The sequence below is a fragment of the Microtus oregoni genome, unplaced genomic scaffold, assembly GCF_018167655.1.
Source record: "Microtus oregoni isolate MIOR12 unplaced genomic scaffold, Mior012 000009F_ref0000495, whole genome shotgun sequence".
Lineage (NCBI taxonomy): Eukaryota > Metazoa > Chordata > Mammalia > Rodentia > Cricetidae > Microtus > Microtus oregoni.
In genome coordinates, this window is record NW_024543068.1 from 20,969,676 (window position 1) to 20,987,394 (window position 17,719).

General features: G+C 45.7%; 1 protein-coding gene across 1 annotated transcript in view; it reads left to right on the forward strand.

Annotated features, from left to right (window-relative positions):
* The first annotated feature begins 4,548 nt into the window (after nt 1-4,548).
* The window catches only part of Esr2 (estrogen receptor 2), a 47,305-nt gene continuing 34,134 nt past the window's right edge, over nt 4,549-17,719 (forward strand). The window contains exons 1-3 of the mRNA XM_041658601.1: nt 4,549-4,784; nt 10,250-10,702; nt 12,379-12,551. Of these exons, the coding sequence (XP_041514535.1) occupies nt 10,284-10,702; nt 12,379-12,551 (592 nt within the window). The 5' untranslated portion in view covers nt 4,549-4,784; nt 10,250-10,283. The remainder of the gene's footprint in view (nt 4,785-10,249; nt 10,703-12,378; nt 12,552-17,719) is intronic.

The window sequence follows — 17,719 nt, forward strand, 5'->3', positions numbered from 1 at the left end:
CTCAAACAGTCCGTTTGTTTGGCCTCTTTGTTATTTCTAACATAAATGTTCCCCCACCCATTTCCTCTGACCTACCAAATTGAACCTTTGCGAATGCCTGAATGGACAAAGCCGGGGCTGTGGGATTGTGGAGGATGCCAGAGGCACAAGATGAGCCCTGCAGTCAAGTCAGCGGCAAAGGGCAAAGGTGAGCGGCGCACTGTGGAGAGGCGCACTGTGGAGCGGTGCACTGTGGAGAGGCCGGGCGCACGTTCTGTAGGGCTGACGTCGTCGGCAGAGGCAGAGTGGATGGGGCCGGGGCTGTCTTTCCTTTCTTCAAGGTCTCAGCTCTTAAGTGGAGCAGACATCATCAGAGGCAGGATGAGAAAGTGGCGAATCTGTTATCGTCCCTCCCTGCGGCAAAAAGTATATCCGTTAGCAACGGGATTCTTTGCTGTCTCCAGGTCGCCCACATCACGCTTCAAGTTAATTGAGACTCACCAGGACACGAGCAGACAGAACACAGAACAGTTCATTCGAAGGTGCTGTGTGTGCTGGGAGTGTGGCTCTGTCTTGGAGCGGGTGCATAGCATCTGCAGAGCCCTGGGGTCCCTCCTTAGCACTGAGAAGAGCGGCAAAACAAGCTAGAGAACTGATGTTGCTCAAAATGTAACGTGACTTGTTGAAGGGAGGCCTCTTGCTGGTTCCCAGCTGCTCAGCCCCGAAATAACCGCACAGAAACTGTATTATTTAAATCACTGCTTGGCCCATTAGCTCTAGCTTTTTATTGGCTAACTCTTACATCTTAACTTAACCCATCTCCATTAATCTGTGCATCACCACGAAGTTGTGGCCTACCAGCAAAAGTTCTGGCGGGGCTACACAGCTTCTCTCTCTGACTCTGCCTCCTTTCTCCCAGCAATCAATTTAGTTTTCCCCACCTACCTGAGTTCTGCCCTATCAACGGGACAAGGCAGTTTCTTTATTAGCCAATGGTATTCACAGCATACAGAGGAGAATCCCACATCAATGACTGGATGCTAATAATTCGGTATTCAGTGCTTTAGCTGGGCAGTGATGAGGCATGCCTTTAATCCCAGCCCCCAGGAGGCAGAGGCAGGTGGCAGATGGATCACTGTGGGTTCAAGGCCAGCCTGGTCTACAGAACCAGTTCCAGGACAGCCAGTGCTACACAGAGAAACCCTGTCTTGAATAACAACAACAACAATAACAACAACAACAAATCTCCCTGAAGATAATTTACTAGTGAGGAGCCCAGTCTCTGTTGTAGGTATTGTAGGGGACAGGTAGGCCCTTCCTGGTCATGCCACATGAATGCTTTGAGAGGCAGCTCGCAGATGAGATACCCAAGACTGTGACCCCGCTAAGAAAGTACCATTCTCACCACTAGGTTGCAGGATGCTTTTTGGTCTAACCCTTGGCATTCACTGTCTCAAGAACCCCTTCTTCATTTTGGTCATGGTTCGGGTAGACTGGGGTAACCACCCTCTTGCTGTGCGTCCGAGCAGACAAAGCGCCCATCTGAATACCATTCTCTTTCCTGACAGACAGAATGAGTCAGAGAGGCAACTCCGTCACCTCCATTCATTCTCTTTGCTTTAGATGTCCTGCAGTGATAATGTCTGGGGCCATAAGTGGCACACTGTGGGCGTTTGAGGACCTTTAAAGAGAGAACGTGCTGCCCCCATAGGCAGGGCGCTTTCTGAAGGAAGCACAACAGCGAGCCCAGGGCTCCACACTGCTGGAACTCAGTAGACACTGGTTTCCCATGTGGCAAGAGATGCCGGGGAGGGCATCTGTGTTCCACACAGAACAAACCTGCTTATTTCTGAGTCACTGTAGATATGGTTTAAATGGACACAGAACAGGGCTTTAGGCTCTGCCCTGGGTTCAAGTCCTTCTCGGCTACTCACAAGCCTTGTGATCCTAGGAAGGTCACTCAATCTTCATGAATATCTATTTTCCCATTCATAAATTAGAATAATTAAGGATAGGGTTTGCTCTATAAGGCAGGCATGGCAAGAGGATTGTAGATTTGAATTTGGAAGCAACCTGGGCTACATAGTGAGTTTAAGGCTAGCCTAGGCTGTATAATTAGACTCTCTCAAAAAAATAAAAAAGGAATGAAGGAAAAGGAAGAATTTTTATATGCTCAGTATGTATAAAGTAGATCACACATATACATGTGTTGGTTAGCTTTTTGCCAACTTGACACAAGCTAGAGTCATCTGAGAAGAGGTAACTTCAGTTGGGAAAGTGTCTCCATAAGGTTGGCCTGTAGGCAGGCCTGTGGCCTATTTTATTAATGGTTGACGTAGGGAGTCCAGGCCATTGTAAGTGGTGTCAGGCCTGGGCAGGTGGTCCTAGGTTGAATAGGAAAACAGGCAGAGCAAGCTAGGAGGTCCAAGCCTGTAAGCAGCACCCCTCCATGGCGTCTGCATCAGCTCCTGCCTCCAGGTTCCTGCCCTGACCTCCCCTCACTATGGACTATAGCTGTAAGCTAAAATAAATTCTTTCCTCCCCAAGTGAAGGCGTAAGTCACAAACAATGCCACACCAATTCGGGGTTATGATTATTAGGGTGGTATTTATTTAAAGGGGAAAAAACTTACAGATCACTGTCCCAGGCAACAGCCCTCTACGCAACCAGGAAAGGAGTCTAGTCGCAGGCGCGGAGCAGGAAGTGAAGAGAGCGAGGAGAGGGAAGTGGCCGCTTTTTTAAAGGGAGAGAAACCACGCCCCAGTGGGCTGGTACCTCAGCGGTGATAGGCTGGAGGAGTGGGAGGACCTCCCGCAACACCCAAGTTGCTTTTGGTCTTGCTGTTTATCATACTAATGTAAATCTAGCGAACACACACACACACACACACACACACACACACACACACACGGGCATGTAGTTAAATGTCCAGTAAGTTATCTCTGTCCATAAAAACTGCTATTGTTACTGGGCTCAACCTTATCTTGTAGTGTCACATAGTGGATATAAACTCTGAGGGCCTCCGGGCCTTATTGGGAAGGTGGAGCCAGTGTTACCTGCCTCTCAGAACCAGCCTAAGGATTAAGTGAGATGCTGTGCAGTCTGGCTTGCTTATATTCGTTCCCTCAATCCACCTTTATCTGCTGCTTGGCTCTTGACTGAGATTCCTTCACTGACATTCCATTCCAGAAGTTTTTTTTTTTTAAAGTAAAAATGTATGATTGTATGTGTGTATATTATGTGTATATGTGAATGTGCACATTTTGGTCTCGCCCAAATAGTTGAGGTTGGCATTGTACAAGTTTCTCTCTAAATGCCCCCTTGGTCTTCCTCTATTAGATTACCATCCATCAAGAACCACGTCTGGGGTCTGGAGAGACAGCCCAGCTGTTAAGATAGCGTGCTTCTCTAGCAAAGAAGGCGAATTCTGTTCCCAGCACCCATGCCCACGAGCTCACACCCTCCTGTAACTCCAGCTCCACGGATCCCACACCTATGGTCTCTGTGGGCATCGACGCACATGTGCACATACCCACGTACACATAATTTAAAAGATAAAAAGACCTTTAAAACCCTTCGTAACCAAGTCCCCGTGCTGTCTGTGGATGGTTTGACGACTAATTAGGTACACATTAGACCAAGTTGGCCTGCAGGTCATTTGTTTTCCTTTTAACTTTTGTCACCAGTGACTGCCTTAAAGCCAATTGCTTCTCACAGACTAAGGTTCCATGGCAGTCTTTGCATAGTGGGGCCACTTCCAGGTGGATAAGGCTGACAACGTAGATCTGTGAGAAACAGGGCTGCCATCAGGGGGCGCCAGAGATTCTCGCCGCCAAGGGGGAGGAGCCCTGTAAAACTGCAGGCGGATTTTCTCCAGGTGAATTCCTGGAGGCACGGGGATCTTGGACCTAATCCAATATCTATTTTCTTTTCCTCCCTCCTTTCCTCCCTCCCTCCCTCCCTCTCCCCACCCCAGCCCAGCCCGCAGATTCTGATAGATGAGCGTGCACGCCTCTAGCTCCAGCCGGTGGCCTTGCCTTTCTGGGGGCTCAAGCTAACCGTCCCTGCAAAGGGATGTATCTGGCTTCATTATTCCGTTATTACTTCCTATCTCGATGCTTTACCCGAACCCAGGGCCTGGACCATGCTTCTCAAGAATAGCTGTCAGACTTAAGCATTTAATGACACCCACGTCGGTCAAAGTCTGGAGTCAGGATCAAGTGTGGACCCGCACTGTCAACTCCAGAATCCCTGGGGACCTAGTCAGAATGCCCATTCTCACTTCCTATCTCTGTCCTCCATTGTCAGTCTCTTGGGAAGGGAGGGGGTATCCCTAGTGGGTGACCATGAGATGACTGGAAGCGGACATCCAGTGGATCCGGAGGCGCAGCGCTGGAGTGCGGTAGAGCTCCCAGCTCCGGGATCGTGGTCACGTGGGTTCTTTAGCTAACCACCCACTCCTTCTTCACCGTCTTTAAAAGGAAGACGGACTAACGGCGTTAGTCGTGGGTAATCTTTGCAGTCTCTGCAGCTGCTGGTCTTTTTGAAACGAACTCCCAGATCCCTGCCTCCTCCGAGGCTTTTAGAATCACCTCTTGAAACTTCCCGGGAGTAGAGGAGGCGGGGAGCCCGGCCCGGAGGAAGCTGCTTGTGCCGCAACTGGCATCCTTGGTATCCGCTCTGAGTAGAGTCGCAGCCACCGCAGGGCTGAGCGACAGGCAGTGAACTGCGAGTCCCGCGCGGGGACCGAGGAAAGCACGTGCCTGCATATAGAGAATGCAAAAAAGAGAATGTTTACCTGCCAGGTAAGTGCCCTTTGCGCAGAGTGTGGTTTCACTGACGGTGTGGATTTCCGCACCGGGAAGCCAGCAGTATTTAGAACAATAAAGGGGCCGCGGGGTGGATGCGACTGTCTCGAACACTACTGGAAACACAAATTTTATTGACTTTTGGGTTGGTTGTGTGATTATAAATGTCTTTTTACAAAAAGAAAATCCCCGTGGTTTTTCTCCGTGGGTTTCTGGCAGTGGATGCAATGATGATGCTTCTTGCCCAAGCGTCGTGGACCAGGGAGGATGTGCCTGCCTCAGGCAGGTGTCATAGCTTGAAAATGAGTCGACTGGCAAACCTTAGTCGTGGCAGAAATAGATTTTTTTTTTCCTTTCCGGATAGGCTGAGCTCCGTTAAATCCAATCTCTCTTATTTGCCGGCGAGGAAGCTAACTGTTGCTTCTTCACAGTTACCTCTGGTGACTGTTTCAGAGCAGAAGTGGAAGATTAGGTCAAGGGAATATTGTTTTTGTGTGTGAAAAACAAAACTTTGAATTTGAGTGGAGCTCTAGTCAGAAAGTGAGCTTGATAATTTTTTTTTTTTTTTCAAGACGGGGTTTCTCTGTGGCTTTGGAGCCTGTCCTGGAACTAGCTCTGTAGACCAGGATGGTCTCAAACTCACAGAGATCCGTTAATGATTTTTCTTATATTTCAGAAGACAGACTGGTGTGGCACGCAGCACAACCGGGACAGAGTTTTGTTTTATTTCAAGTGGTCTTTGTGTGTGTGTGTGTGTGTGTGTGTGTGTGTGAGCATTTCACTTGAAATTTCATTTTTGCTGTAATGATCCTCTCTCTCCGTGTAAATGCTATTTGAAAAGTGAACGGGAAGATTAGCTGACCTATGGGGACAACGAAAAGTGTGACAGAAACTTTCTTTCCCAAGAAAGCCCACGGAGTGGTTCTCAACCTGGGGTCGTGACCCCTGGACAAACCTCTGTCCCCCAAGATATTTGCATTGCGATTCATAACTTTGGCAAAATTACAGTTATGAAGTAGCATTTTATGTGGTATAATTTTATGGTTGGGGATTCCCCACAACATGAGGAACTGTGTTAAAGGGTCACAGCACCGGGAAGGTTGAGAACCACTGCCCTTACCACTGCATTCTGTCGGAAGGAAAAGATCGCTAAGTGTTAAAGAAGAAACTTAAGGGCTCCGTTTTATGTTCAGAAGTTTTCTAGATGAATCTGAGATTCTTGTTTCAAAAGCCGTGTTAGAAGCCACACTTTAAGCCTTACTCAAGATGTGTGTTTGAAATAAACAAGAAGCGCATATAGGACTGCTTCAAGGTGAGCTCAAATGGATCTACTCAGATTTGACATTTCTCAGAACGTATTCTTCATATAAAAAGATAAAGCTTAGTACTAAATTCAACCTATCAAATACAAAATTATCCTTTAATAAACATTACGTACCTTGCGGAGACTAAAACACTGTAATTCTACCGGCAATGCCTTAAAATATATTTCATGATAAAATGTTAATTGATGCTCCAAGTCATCTTATGCAATGTATTAGAAAGTGATTACATAAAATCCTGAGGCAATCATTTGCTGGTAAGTTTTTGTTGATTGTATGCAAAGCCCTTGAAAACTAAATATTTAGATATTAGATTTCATAATTCAGTGTTTATTACATTGTAATAGACACTTGAAAAATTATGCTTATTACAGTATTATTTACAGACAGTTGAATTTAAGCTTTCTAAAAAATACCACTTTAAGAATTTTGACATGGAAGGTTTAGCTTTTTCTCATTTTGGAAGATACACATATTGTTTTAAAGAGTTACATGTAAGTCAATTATTAGTGGTCAGTTATTTTAGAGTAAATGTTCTTTGTTTCTAATATGAAATTGTTTGAGGGCCTTAATATTTTGCTTTGGAAAAGATACATATGAAGGTAGTAATTGCTAAACAGAAACACACGAGAATGCTTGATGCTTAAAAGATACACCTAAAGGAATGTGGCTCAGTTGGTGAACTTGCCTCAAATGCACAAAGCCCTGGCCTCCATCCACAGCATCACACGAATCAGGCGTGGTGGTCCTTATCTATTATCCTACAACTCAGAATATAGAAGCAGGAAGATCAGGGAGTTTAAGGATGCCCTTGGCTACATAGCAATTTTTAAGCCAACCTGGGTTACATGAGATCTTGTCTTAGAGAAGAAAGGAGTAAGAAGAGAAATGCATTTATTTATATGTATTTTTCTTGTCTGTGAAATTCTCTCTGGTGAGTATAAACTGGAATGTTTGAATAGAATGCTTGGAGAGGGGGCGAGTGGACAGGTGGAGGAAGATGACCGTGACCTGTCTAAGTTATTCACACCTGCAGGCCCAGGATGCCTCACTCAGGGGAGGTGACATTTTGTCAACACACACACAGCAGACAGGCTCCTAGCAGCCCTGCTGTCTGGGTGGCTTGTGGTGGTGGGCTTCTGTCAAACATAGGTTTAAAAAGTAAAATTCAGAAGCAAGTTTTCATGGTCAGAAATCACTCGGTCTTCAGTGTCTGGGAATCCTGACCAACGTGAGAGGCGTGCCCAGTGGCATGCCAGCGGGCTGGCATCACCCTCCGATACCTAGCAGAATGCTTTTAGCACATGCCACTTCCTTTCTCCCTCAGAGCACCGTGAAAAGGGGCATCCCACAGTGCTTCTCATCTCTGCTGAAAAGGATATGAAAGTTCAAGGAGTTTATGTGGTTTGTCTAGGAGCTGGTGTTTAGGCAGAGCGGAGGCTGGGAACCAGTGTTGTGTTCTGTCCACTGGGCCAGGATACACATGAATACACATAGGCTGGCTGGTGATTGCTTCTCTCCTTTTGCTGGATTTGTAAGTCTGTCTGCTCTTCGTGGAATGCCGTGTTATTTCCAGGCCAACCTTTTCCTTCTCCGTAAAACCATTGTCAAAGATCTCCTGGGTGAATTGGGAGTATGGGGGTCATGGGTGAGGGCAGAAGAGAAAGGGGAGAAAAGGAGGGGAGTGGAGAAAAACGTAGAGCTCAATTAAAAAAAAATCCACTGTCAGTATTGGGGTTTTAAAAAGATATTTATTTTTTTAGCTTGAGATCCATAATGTGTCTCCCAGTTAGTACTTTAGCACGCCATGCATAACCCCAAGTGTACAAAAGCTTCTCCGAGACTGTGATTTAGGAAGAAAAGTTCTGTTATTAGTGATTGTGCTACTAGTTATCCAAGATGCGACATGAATCTGGACGTATTGAAAGCTGTTCAGCCAAAGGCCAAGCCTGGTTCTGACAGCCGCCCTCCCGCGGGGGCTCTCAGCAATCCCGCGTGGGCTGGGGCTTGGTAGAAAAACTGCGGAAATGGACTGGTGATATCGCTAGCATATGAGATCCCTGTTTTCTAGGTGATCTTGGCACTTGCCTTTCCATGGTGTGTGCCTGACCTGAGGCTGGGAGAAGGGACGTTGGGATCAGTTCTGTGTTGTTTTTAAATTCTGTGTTCACTGACCAGCTGAACAAGGGAAAGCGTTTTTTCAGATTCATATCTTTCCCTGGGACTGTTGGTTATTTTCTGTGTATATGGATGTGTGTGTGTACATATGTGCACACGTATGTGTATATACACACATGTGCCAGCCAGAGGGTAACCTCAGGTGCTGCTCTTCTTCAGGCATCGTCCATTTTGAAAAAAAAATCAATTTAAATTATTATTTAAATATTTTAAGATGGGTGTAGTGGTATACACCTTTAATACTAGCACTCAGGAGGCAGAGGCAAGTGCATCTCTGTGAGTTCGAGGCTAGCCTGGTCTTATAGAGCGAGTTCCAAGACAGGTTCCAAAGCTACACAGAGAAACTCTGTCTCAAAAAACAAAATTAAAAAAAAATATTTTATTATTTATGTTTAGGGGTATGTGTATGTACATATATGTGCATAAGCATGTGGTACCTGTGGAAGCCTGAAGAAGGTGTCAGGTCCTCTGGAGTTGGAGTTGTAGGCAGTAGTGAGTAACTTGATGTGGGCGCTGGGAACTGAATTTCGGTCCTCTGAAAGAACTTTGTAGAGATTCTTTCGGCCACTTAGCGCTGAGGGAGGGTACACACATTGGAGAATATCCAGCTCTGAGGGAGTTTAGAGCTTGCTGGACAGTGTTTAAAGGAGCTAGGGTTGCTGATTAAGCCATCGGTCCCCTCTAAAATGCAGTTCAGTGGTTGGTGGCCAGAAACCAAGTCATGCAAACAAAGTGGGAGTCTGGGTTCCCTCAAGGGCAGAAGGCCTTCAGAGGAGGTAAGTTGTCAGGGTGACGAGCTTGTGCAATGGGTGATTCTGTAGAGTTCAATCTTTGGGTCATAGTCCAGAAGGATGCCTGTGAAAAGGCCATTGCCATGCGGACCGCAAGGCTGCCAAGAGATTTCATTCTGGACCTTTGGCTGGGCCAAGCTCCACCCTGGATTCTCACATTCACACTGCCTGCCATGGCCAGCATTTGCAGCAAGCCTTTGTCCCACGGTGTCTCTATTGCACCCTCTACTGAGCTCGCTTTGGTCTTAATAGAAATTCTGTTCTTTTTTTCTTTTTTTTTAATGTAAATCCTATATTGAAGGGTGCTTTTAAAGTTTAGAGGCAATAGACTGACAAAATCCTATGTGTGTGTTAGAGAGAGAGAGACAAATGAGACAGCAAAAGAGTGGGCGTATGGACGCTGTGGTATGTGTTTGCCTCCGTAGGTCAGCTTTCAGGCAATCTTACTTTCCCCCCTGGGTTCTGGGATTGAACTCCCATCATCAGGCTTGAGCAGCAAACACTTTTGCCCACTGGGGTCATTTTGCCCTGTTTTTTCTTTTTCTGAGCTATAGTATCATATAACCCATGTTGATCTTGAACTCCTGACAAGAGGATGACCTTGCACTTCCGATCCTTCTGCCTCCACCTCCTGAATACTGGGTTTACAAAGGTCTTCCACCATCCCTGGTTTATGCAATGCTAGGGATCAAAGTCAAGGCCTCCTGTCCTGTGTGCGAGCTCGGCAAGTATTCTACCAACTACGCTATCTTACCATTTCCACTTTCTTTTCTTTCTTTTTTTAAAAAAAGATTTATTTATTACATATACAGTGTTCTGCCTGTAGGCCAGAAGAGGGCACCAGATCTCATTACAGATGGTTGTGAGCCACCTTGTGGTTGCTGGGAATTGAGCTCAGGACCTCTGGAAGAAGAGCCAGTGTTCTTAACCTCTGAGCCATCTCTCCAGCCCTTTTCTCTTTTCTCTTCTCCTCTTTTCTTTTCTTCTCTTCTGTTTTGAGACTGTCTCACTCTGTAGCCCAGGCAGTCCTGGAACTAGAAATCCTCCTGCCTCAGTGGAGGATTGAGTGCTGGAGCTTGTAGGTAAGCACCATTGCCTCTAGCTAAAATGAATATTTCTCAGTTACTCTTGTAGGGCGAACTGACTAAACATTGTTTGCTTTCCTTTGCAGCCATTACACCTGCCCCTGAGTCTCTGAGAACACAATGTCCGTCTGTACACCTTCCCACAAGGACTCTTCTCAGCTGCTACCTGCTCAAGACATGGATATCAAAAACTCACCTTCGAGCCTTAATTCCCCTCCTTCCTACAACTGTAGCCAGTCCATCCTACCACTGGAGCATGGCCCCATCTATATCCCTTCCTCCTACGTAGAGAGCCACCACGAATACTCAGCGATGGCATTCTATAGTCCAGCGGTAGTAAATTACAGTGTTCCCAGCAGCGCCAATAGCCTGGAAGGTGGGCCTGTTCGACAGACCGCAAGCCCAAATGTGCTGTGGCCAACTTCTGGACACCTCTCTCCTTTAGCGACCCATTGTCAGTCATCGCTTCTGTATGCAGAACCTCAAAAGAGTCCTTGGTACGAAGCAAGATCACTAGAACACACCTTACCTGTGAACAGGTAAAGCCCTGTCTTCATCTAAGTCATGGATGATGGCATGATCTTCATGTCCCAGTTTAGTAAGAAGAAGGACATGTGGTAGATAGTCTTTATTTTGTCACTTGCTTAGGGTACCAGAGACATATTGCTCTGTCCTATTCTGATAGTCTAGCTCTTATGAAAAAGTCGTGCTTATGGATGGGTATTTCGAGAAAGTACGTTGTAATGCATGTTCTCTATGTGGCAATCATCACACTTATGTCAGTTGGGTTTTGGTGAAGGTGTTGGGTTTTAAATGTTTGTTCGTTTGTTTGTTTATTTCTTTTTTTTGTTTGTTTATTTCTTACGGCCAGATTAGAGTCTTACTGTAAAATGATGGGTAACTCACTGTTGATGACAAATGGTTTCCAGGATGAAAGTAACCATGGTAGCACTACAACTTTCATGACGTAGCCACTCAGAGCCAGGAAAGATAATGGGACAAGGCTTTAGCGATGAGCCCAGGTGGCGCTTTCTAAGGACCAAGGAGGAACTCACTGTAGGAGCCTAGCAAACATTTCCGAAGTTAAAACAAGTTGATCCCCAAATGCATGGCCAAGTGACAGATTACTTCTGTCTATTTTGTAAGATTTTTGGTGCTAGCAATGACTGTGGAGGGAGAGAATGGTATATGAATAAGTGGCAGGAAGAATGGATTTCTGGAAGAAGAGCACTGAGTTATGGCACACCAACTAGTAAGTGCATTGCTTGCAGGGTGTGGTAGCACACTCCTTTGATCCCAGCATTCGGGAGGTAGAGACAGACGGATCTCAATGTTTGGGGCCAGCCAGGTCTGCATAGTGGGTTCCAGGACAGCCAGGCCTGCTTAGAGAGATCCTGTCTCAAAAAAACAAAACAAAACAAAACAAAAAAACCAAAACAAATAAGAAGAGCATTACTTTCAGACATTGTCATAAAACTTAGAGGAAATAGGAGCTGGAGCGTCCATCTCAGTGCTAGGGGGTGGCTTTAATTTTCATGAGGCTCTGGGTCCACCCCAAGAACCCAAACCCAGCACCTCTGAGCCCCAAACCAAATCAAAACAGCCTTTGAGAAAATATTACACAGTAATTAAATTTTTCTTCTAAATCTTTTTATTTATTGGTAAGATAAATATAAAAACTGTGGGTCACATCTTATGATTAATACTTTTCACTTACTTATCATTTAAAGGATGACATTTTCATAACCTCTCAAATTCTCATTAAAGTCCTGCTAATATTTAGACAAACTTACCATCAGGAAGGTTTCTGTCATTTCTAAATTAGTCATACCTCTTCTATCTCCCTTCCCAGAAGAAACATGTGGCAAAATCAGTAACTAGGGGGCGGGTACCACTGTCCCTGATGCTCCTCTGAGGAGCACTTCCTCCTTACAACTACTGAGCTGCCATCTCTCTCAGCCTCCTGAGGACCTGTGCACACTGCCAACGCCCTCAAATGCCAGTCAGCCCCAACACTGGGCTCTCTGTGATCTGATGACAGGTTTCTGGAAGGCAAAGAGATTACATTTGGCAAAGTTCATATTATCTGTCCGTCTGTCCGCCCGCCCATCCATCCATCCATCCATCCATCCATCCATCCATCCATCCATCTCTGGAAAGCTCTTGTTCTCTCTTTCGTGTCCTTTTATGATGTCTGTTTTCTCTTCTCCCCCAGAGAGACACTGAAAAGGAAGCTTAGCGGGGGCAGTTATGCCAACCCTGTTACGAGTCCGAACTCAAAGAGGGATGCTCACTTCTGCGCGGTCTGCAGCGATTACGCATCTGGGTATCACTATGGCGTCTGGTCATGCGAAGGATGTAAAGCCTTTTTTAAAAGAAGCATTCAAGGTACAAGACCGTGACACACCACTGCTTCAGTTTCCACACGTTGGCCGGCAAGCCACTTTGCAGAGATGACCTGATAGAAGTGTCACTGTTGGCCTGGCTGGTTCACTTCATGAACTTGAGCAGCTCAGACGAACATACATGTTAGGGAGTGTGTTGAGTGGGGGTGTATGGGTCCTCGGATTGCATGTTTTATAGGGGTCAGTTTGTCCTTACATTACCTAACTGAGGAATGGGGGTGTTTAGAAAAGGAGGGACGATATCTATTTACAACCTTTTAAAGATACTGCTTTGGAGAGAAAAAAAAAACTGGGCTCACCAGGAGCTCTGAAGTCTGTCTTTGTATTTTCTTAGGTTTAATATAAGGCATGCTTACGGCATGATGGTAGGCTGGCTCCTGAAAAAAAGAGAATAAATATAATTTATGGGAATGGTCAGGAATCAGGAATTAGCCGTAGCCTGAGAAGAGTGTCGTCCTTAGACTTGCGGCATGGCCTTTGCAACCCCTAGTTTTTAGTCTGGCACTAGAGTGTCTCCATGACCTTCACTGGAGTCCTTGCTGGCAGTTGTTTACTTGGTGCATACTTGTTCATGATGCCTTTCTGCTAAAGCATCTTTTTATTGTGTGTGTGTTGGGGGAGTGCATACATATGAAGATAAGGACAATGTGCCGGACTCAAACTTAGGTCATAACACTTGGCAGTAAGTGTCTTTACACATAAAGCCTGCGAGTCTTTTCTTTGCTTGTTTGTTTAATAGCATTTTTAATACCCTTGAAGCTGTGTGCACCTGGCTTCGAGGCTGCTCAGTCTTTGCTGTTTCTCCCTCGTTAGTCACCTCTCCTTCTAGCCCTGATTTACTGAAGTCACTTACTTTTAAAGATATTTGTTATAGAATATTATTTTAAGGTGTGCTACTTTTGTTTATGCTCTGGAACTTTTGTTTAATGATGCAAAGATGTGTTTGATTAAATAAGATTCACCTGCAGTCAGGAGGCTGCGTCAGCAACTAGCTGACAGGAAGTGGTAGGGAGGAGCCAGGTGGAGAAGGGTTTATAAGGAGGGGCGAGGAAAAGCATGAGGACTTTGAGGACTTCGTGGGAGACAGGAGGAGGTGAGCTGCTTGCTATTCAGTCTCTCTGGGAAGCAGGATTCTACCTCCTTTAGTCTTTGAATCTTGAGTTCTTTAGTGGGACAGAGATTTAGATACCTTCTCTTAGTAACTTTGAAAGAGTTGGTGCCTGAGGGAACAGAATTTCCTCAAGGCTGTGTGGCCCTTGCTGCTGAACCACTGCTGGTAGCAGCCAAGTTGCAGCTGCTGACTTGGATAGCCGCAGCTTAAAAGGCAGCAACTGTTAAAAAAGAGGACAACAGATATTTATTTTTTATGTGTGTGGAAGGGTGCATGTGCATGGAGGAGTGCATGCATACATATGTGCATGTGTGTGGAAGGATGCATGTGCATGGAGGAGTGCATGCATACATATGTGCATGTGTGTGGAAGGATGCATGTGCATGGAGGAGTGCATGCATACATATGTGCATGTGTGTGGAAGGATGCATGTGCATGTAGGAGTGCATGTATACATATGTGAATGCATGTGGAAGGATGCATGTGCATAGAGGAGTGCATGCATACATATGTGCATGCATGTGGAAGGGTGCATGTGCACGGAGGAGTGCATGCATACATATGTGCATGTGTGTGGAAGGATGCATGTGCATGGAGGAGTGCATGTGGATGGAGGAGTGCATGCTTACATATGTGCATGTGTGTGGAAGGATGCATGTGCATGGAGGAGTGCATGTATATATGTGCATGTGTGTGGAAGGACACACATGTACATGTATGTGTGGCGGAATACATGTACATGTGTGCTGCATCTGTGTGTAGTGTTATGTGTATGTAGGAGCTCATATGCATATATATGGAGCCCAGAGATAGACATGAGATATTTTCTCAATATTTTTAAAATACTGTTTTACTTTATAAATATGAAGGTTTAGCCTGCACGTTTGTCTGTGTCTCTATGTGCCTGGTATCCAGGAGGCCAAAGGCGGGCATCAGATTCCTTGGAAACAGAATTCCAGCACGTTGTGAGCTCTCATACAGGTGCTGGGAATTGAACCTGAGTCCTCTGTAAGAGCAGCAAGCGTCCTTAACCACTGATCCGTCTGCCCAGCTGTCTTTGTTTTTTTTTTTTTAAACTTTTTTTTTCCAAATATTTTATTATTTATTATGTATACAATATTCTCTTTGTGTGTATGCCTGCAAGCCAGAAGACTCCATTACAGATGGTTGTGAGCCACCATGTGGTTGCTGGGAATTGAACTCAGGACCTTTGGAAGAGCAGGCAACGCTCTTAACCTCTGAGCCATCTCTCCAGCCCTCTTTGTTTTTTTTGAGCAGTGTCTTTCACTGAATTTGGAGTGTGTTGGGGGCAAGCTCTCAGAGTCCTGCTGTGTCTGCCTCTGGACGCTGGGATTGCAGGCATGGAACACCCAGGTGCTGGGGGAGTCTGTATCCGAGTTCGTATGCATTTGACTCACAGGCGTCTCCCAGCCCTAGTCACTTTCTTCTTGGCTTCTTTCTGTTCTGTCCACTCCGTCCTCTCCCTTACAGCTTCCTCTCAGGCGATCCTTTTGAGTTTCTCTCCTACCCACAGTGCAGTACCCAATTCTCAGCAAGTTAATACCAACATGGGGGTTATTAGTGTGAAAGTGACAAGTTATCTTGTCCACTGGTAATTCTAGATTAATAGGGCATTTTACCGGGAGCAGAGAAGCACCAGTAATACCCAAAGGCTGGGGACTGGCATGAGGTGAGGAGCCATCTCTCTATGTGTCCCTGACGTGTATTCTCCTGTTTGTCCTGGTGTTACCACCACCCTGTCTCCTTTCCGGGGCAATAGACGTATTTGTGGAGAGTGGTAGTGGTGGAATACATTCATTAAGTATTTTTATTTGTGGTCAGTGCAGCAGTAGACCAGAAAGCCAGATTTAGTTCCCTCTATATAGTCAGAGCAATTCAGATTTCTGAAATTCAGATTTGAAAGGTTTTTGTTTGCTTGCTTGTTTTCAGTTCGGTTGACAATGTAGAACTCTGCATAGCCCGAGCTAGTCTCAAACTAACAAAAATATTCCCTGGGGCTGGAGAGATAGCTCAGTGATTAAGAGTACTGGCTGCTCTTCCAAAGAACCTGGGTTCAATTCCTAACACCACGTGGTAGCTCTCAACCATCTGAGGCACCAGTCCCAGAAGATCTGATGTCCTCTTCTGGTCTCCATGGGTCCTGCACATATAGAGTAGACAGACATACATGCAGGCAACACACCCATAGGCATAAAAAACTTTTAAAGGTATTCGTTATTATTATTATGTGTGTGTGATGTCTGCACGTGTGCGGGGGAGGGGTGAATGTAATGGTCCGAGTGTACAGGTCAGAGGCAAACTCACGTCTCCAGGTGAAATGGCAATGACTTTCACCAGCTGAGCCATCTTGCCGGCCCCACCTGATGGATGATAAGGTCCATCACTGAAGTTAGACCTCACTAATTTGATTAGACTTACCTGTCCACCGAGCTCCAGGGATCTTCCCATGTCTTCCTCCCCAGATGGGGTTATAGAGCTCAGCACCCTGCCTTGCTTTTCACATAGGTACTGGGGACTCGACCTCAGCTTTTGAAGCCAGATCTTTCCCGGCTGAGTCACCCTTTTGTCTCATCAGCCAGGATGCCACATTCTAAGCATGCAAAAAGGAAAATTCGTGACCAAACAATTGTTTAAGGCCCAGACAACCAACCCTTTCACTATACTCTCTATATCTTTGACATAAGTAGTTTGCAATAATTGAAAATTGCAGCTTAGTTTCTTAAAATGGTCTCAGATAGGCCAGGATGTTCTACCAGTAACTTCAAAGGTTGATTGCATTTAACTTTAGCTATTATTTTTATGTTTGAGACAAGGTCCCAGGTAGCCCAGGCTGACCTTGAACCCATTATTTAGCCAAGACTGAACCCAGGGCTGCTTCATGTATTCAAGGCAAGCCCTCTACCAACTATGCTATGCCTCTAACTCACAGCACAGCTTTTAGCCCTTCACACGCTTTCATTTTCATAGTTTTTCAGCTTTCCTTGCCTGCTTGTTTGGTAAACTGCTTGCCCAGGTCTTAGTGCCCTGGCGGCTGTGTGGCACTGGACATCCCATCGATAGTGGCCTCGCTTACCTTGTCACATAATGGGCTGCCAGGCACCAAATACTGCATTCCTCTCCTGGGCTATGGAGCACAGAGAAGGAGTCATGGAGGGAGGCTACTTGTCACTTCTGGTCCAAATTAAGACATAGTTTTGCTTGTTTGTTTTTGTTTTTTGAGACAGGGTTTTGGCTAGCCTGGAATGCACTCTGTAGGCCAGGTTAGCCTCAAACTCACAAAGAGCCACCTGCCTCTGCCTCCCAAGTACTGGGATTAAAGGTGTGTGCCACCACCACCAGGCAGCCTACCTTAGTTTAAAAAGCTTTTTCTTTTAATTCTACTTCCTATTGGCATTCTTTCAAGAAACATTAGTGGAGCCGTGGACTAGGTTGTGTGCCACGGAGGAAGAAAAAGCAATGGATCTTGCTCACTGCTGGAGAGCAGCAGCTTCTTGAAAGATGAGTTTGTAAAAAGGATTGGGCTCATACCGTATATTCCTAGAGCTTCATGTTTGTGTGTGTGTTCGGGTATATGTGCATATGTGTGAGTGTGTACACACGCCCATCTGGACGTCAGACGCTGACATTGGGTGTCTCAGTTACTCTCCATCTCATCTTATTTTCGGAGTCAGAGTTTCTTACTGAGCCAGTTGCCACCCAGAGAGCTACAGAGGTCCCTCCTGTCCCTGGTGCTGGTGTTATAGGTATGTCCCTGGCTTTTACACTGGTGCTGGGGATCAAACTTGGGTCTCTCGTGCTGTGTGACTAAGCCATCTTAAGCTTGTCCTTACGCTGACTGACCGAGCCCTAGCCCCAGCTCTGTGTTCTTGTTCGCATCATTTGGTTGGCAAGCGTTTCTCTGTTGTTGACGTCCTAAAAGCCATTCTCACAACTGTTACCATTCAGTCTTATAGATTAATTGCTTTATCTTCGCTGTTGAAGATATTATCGGTTATTTTTATGGTCTCAAATAATGTTAT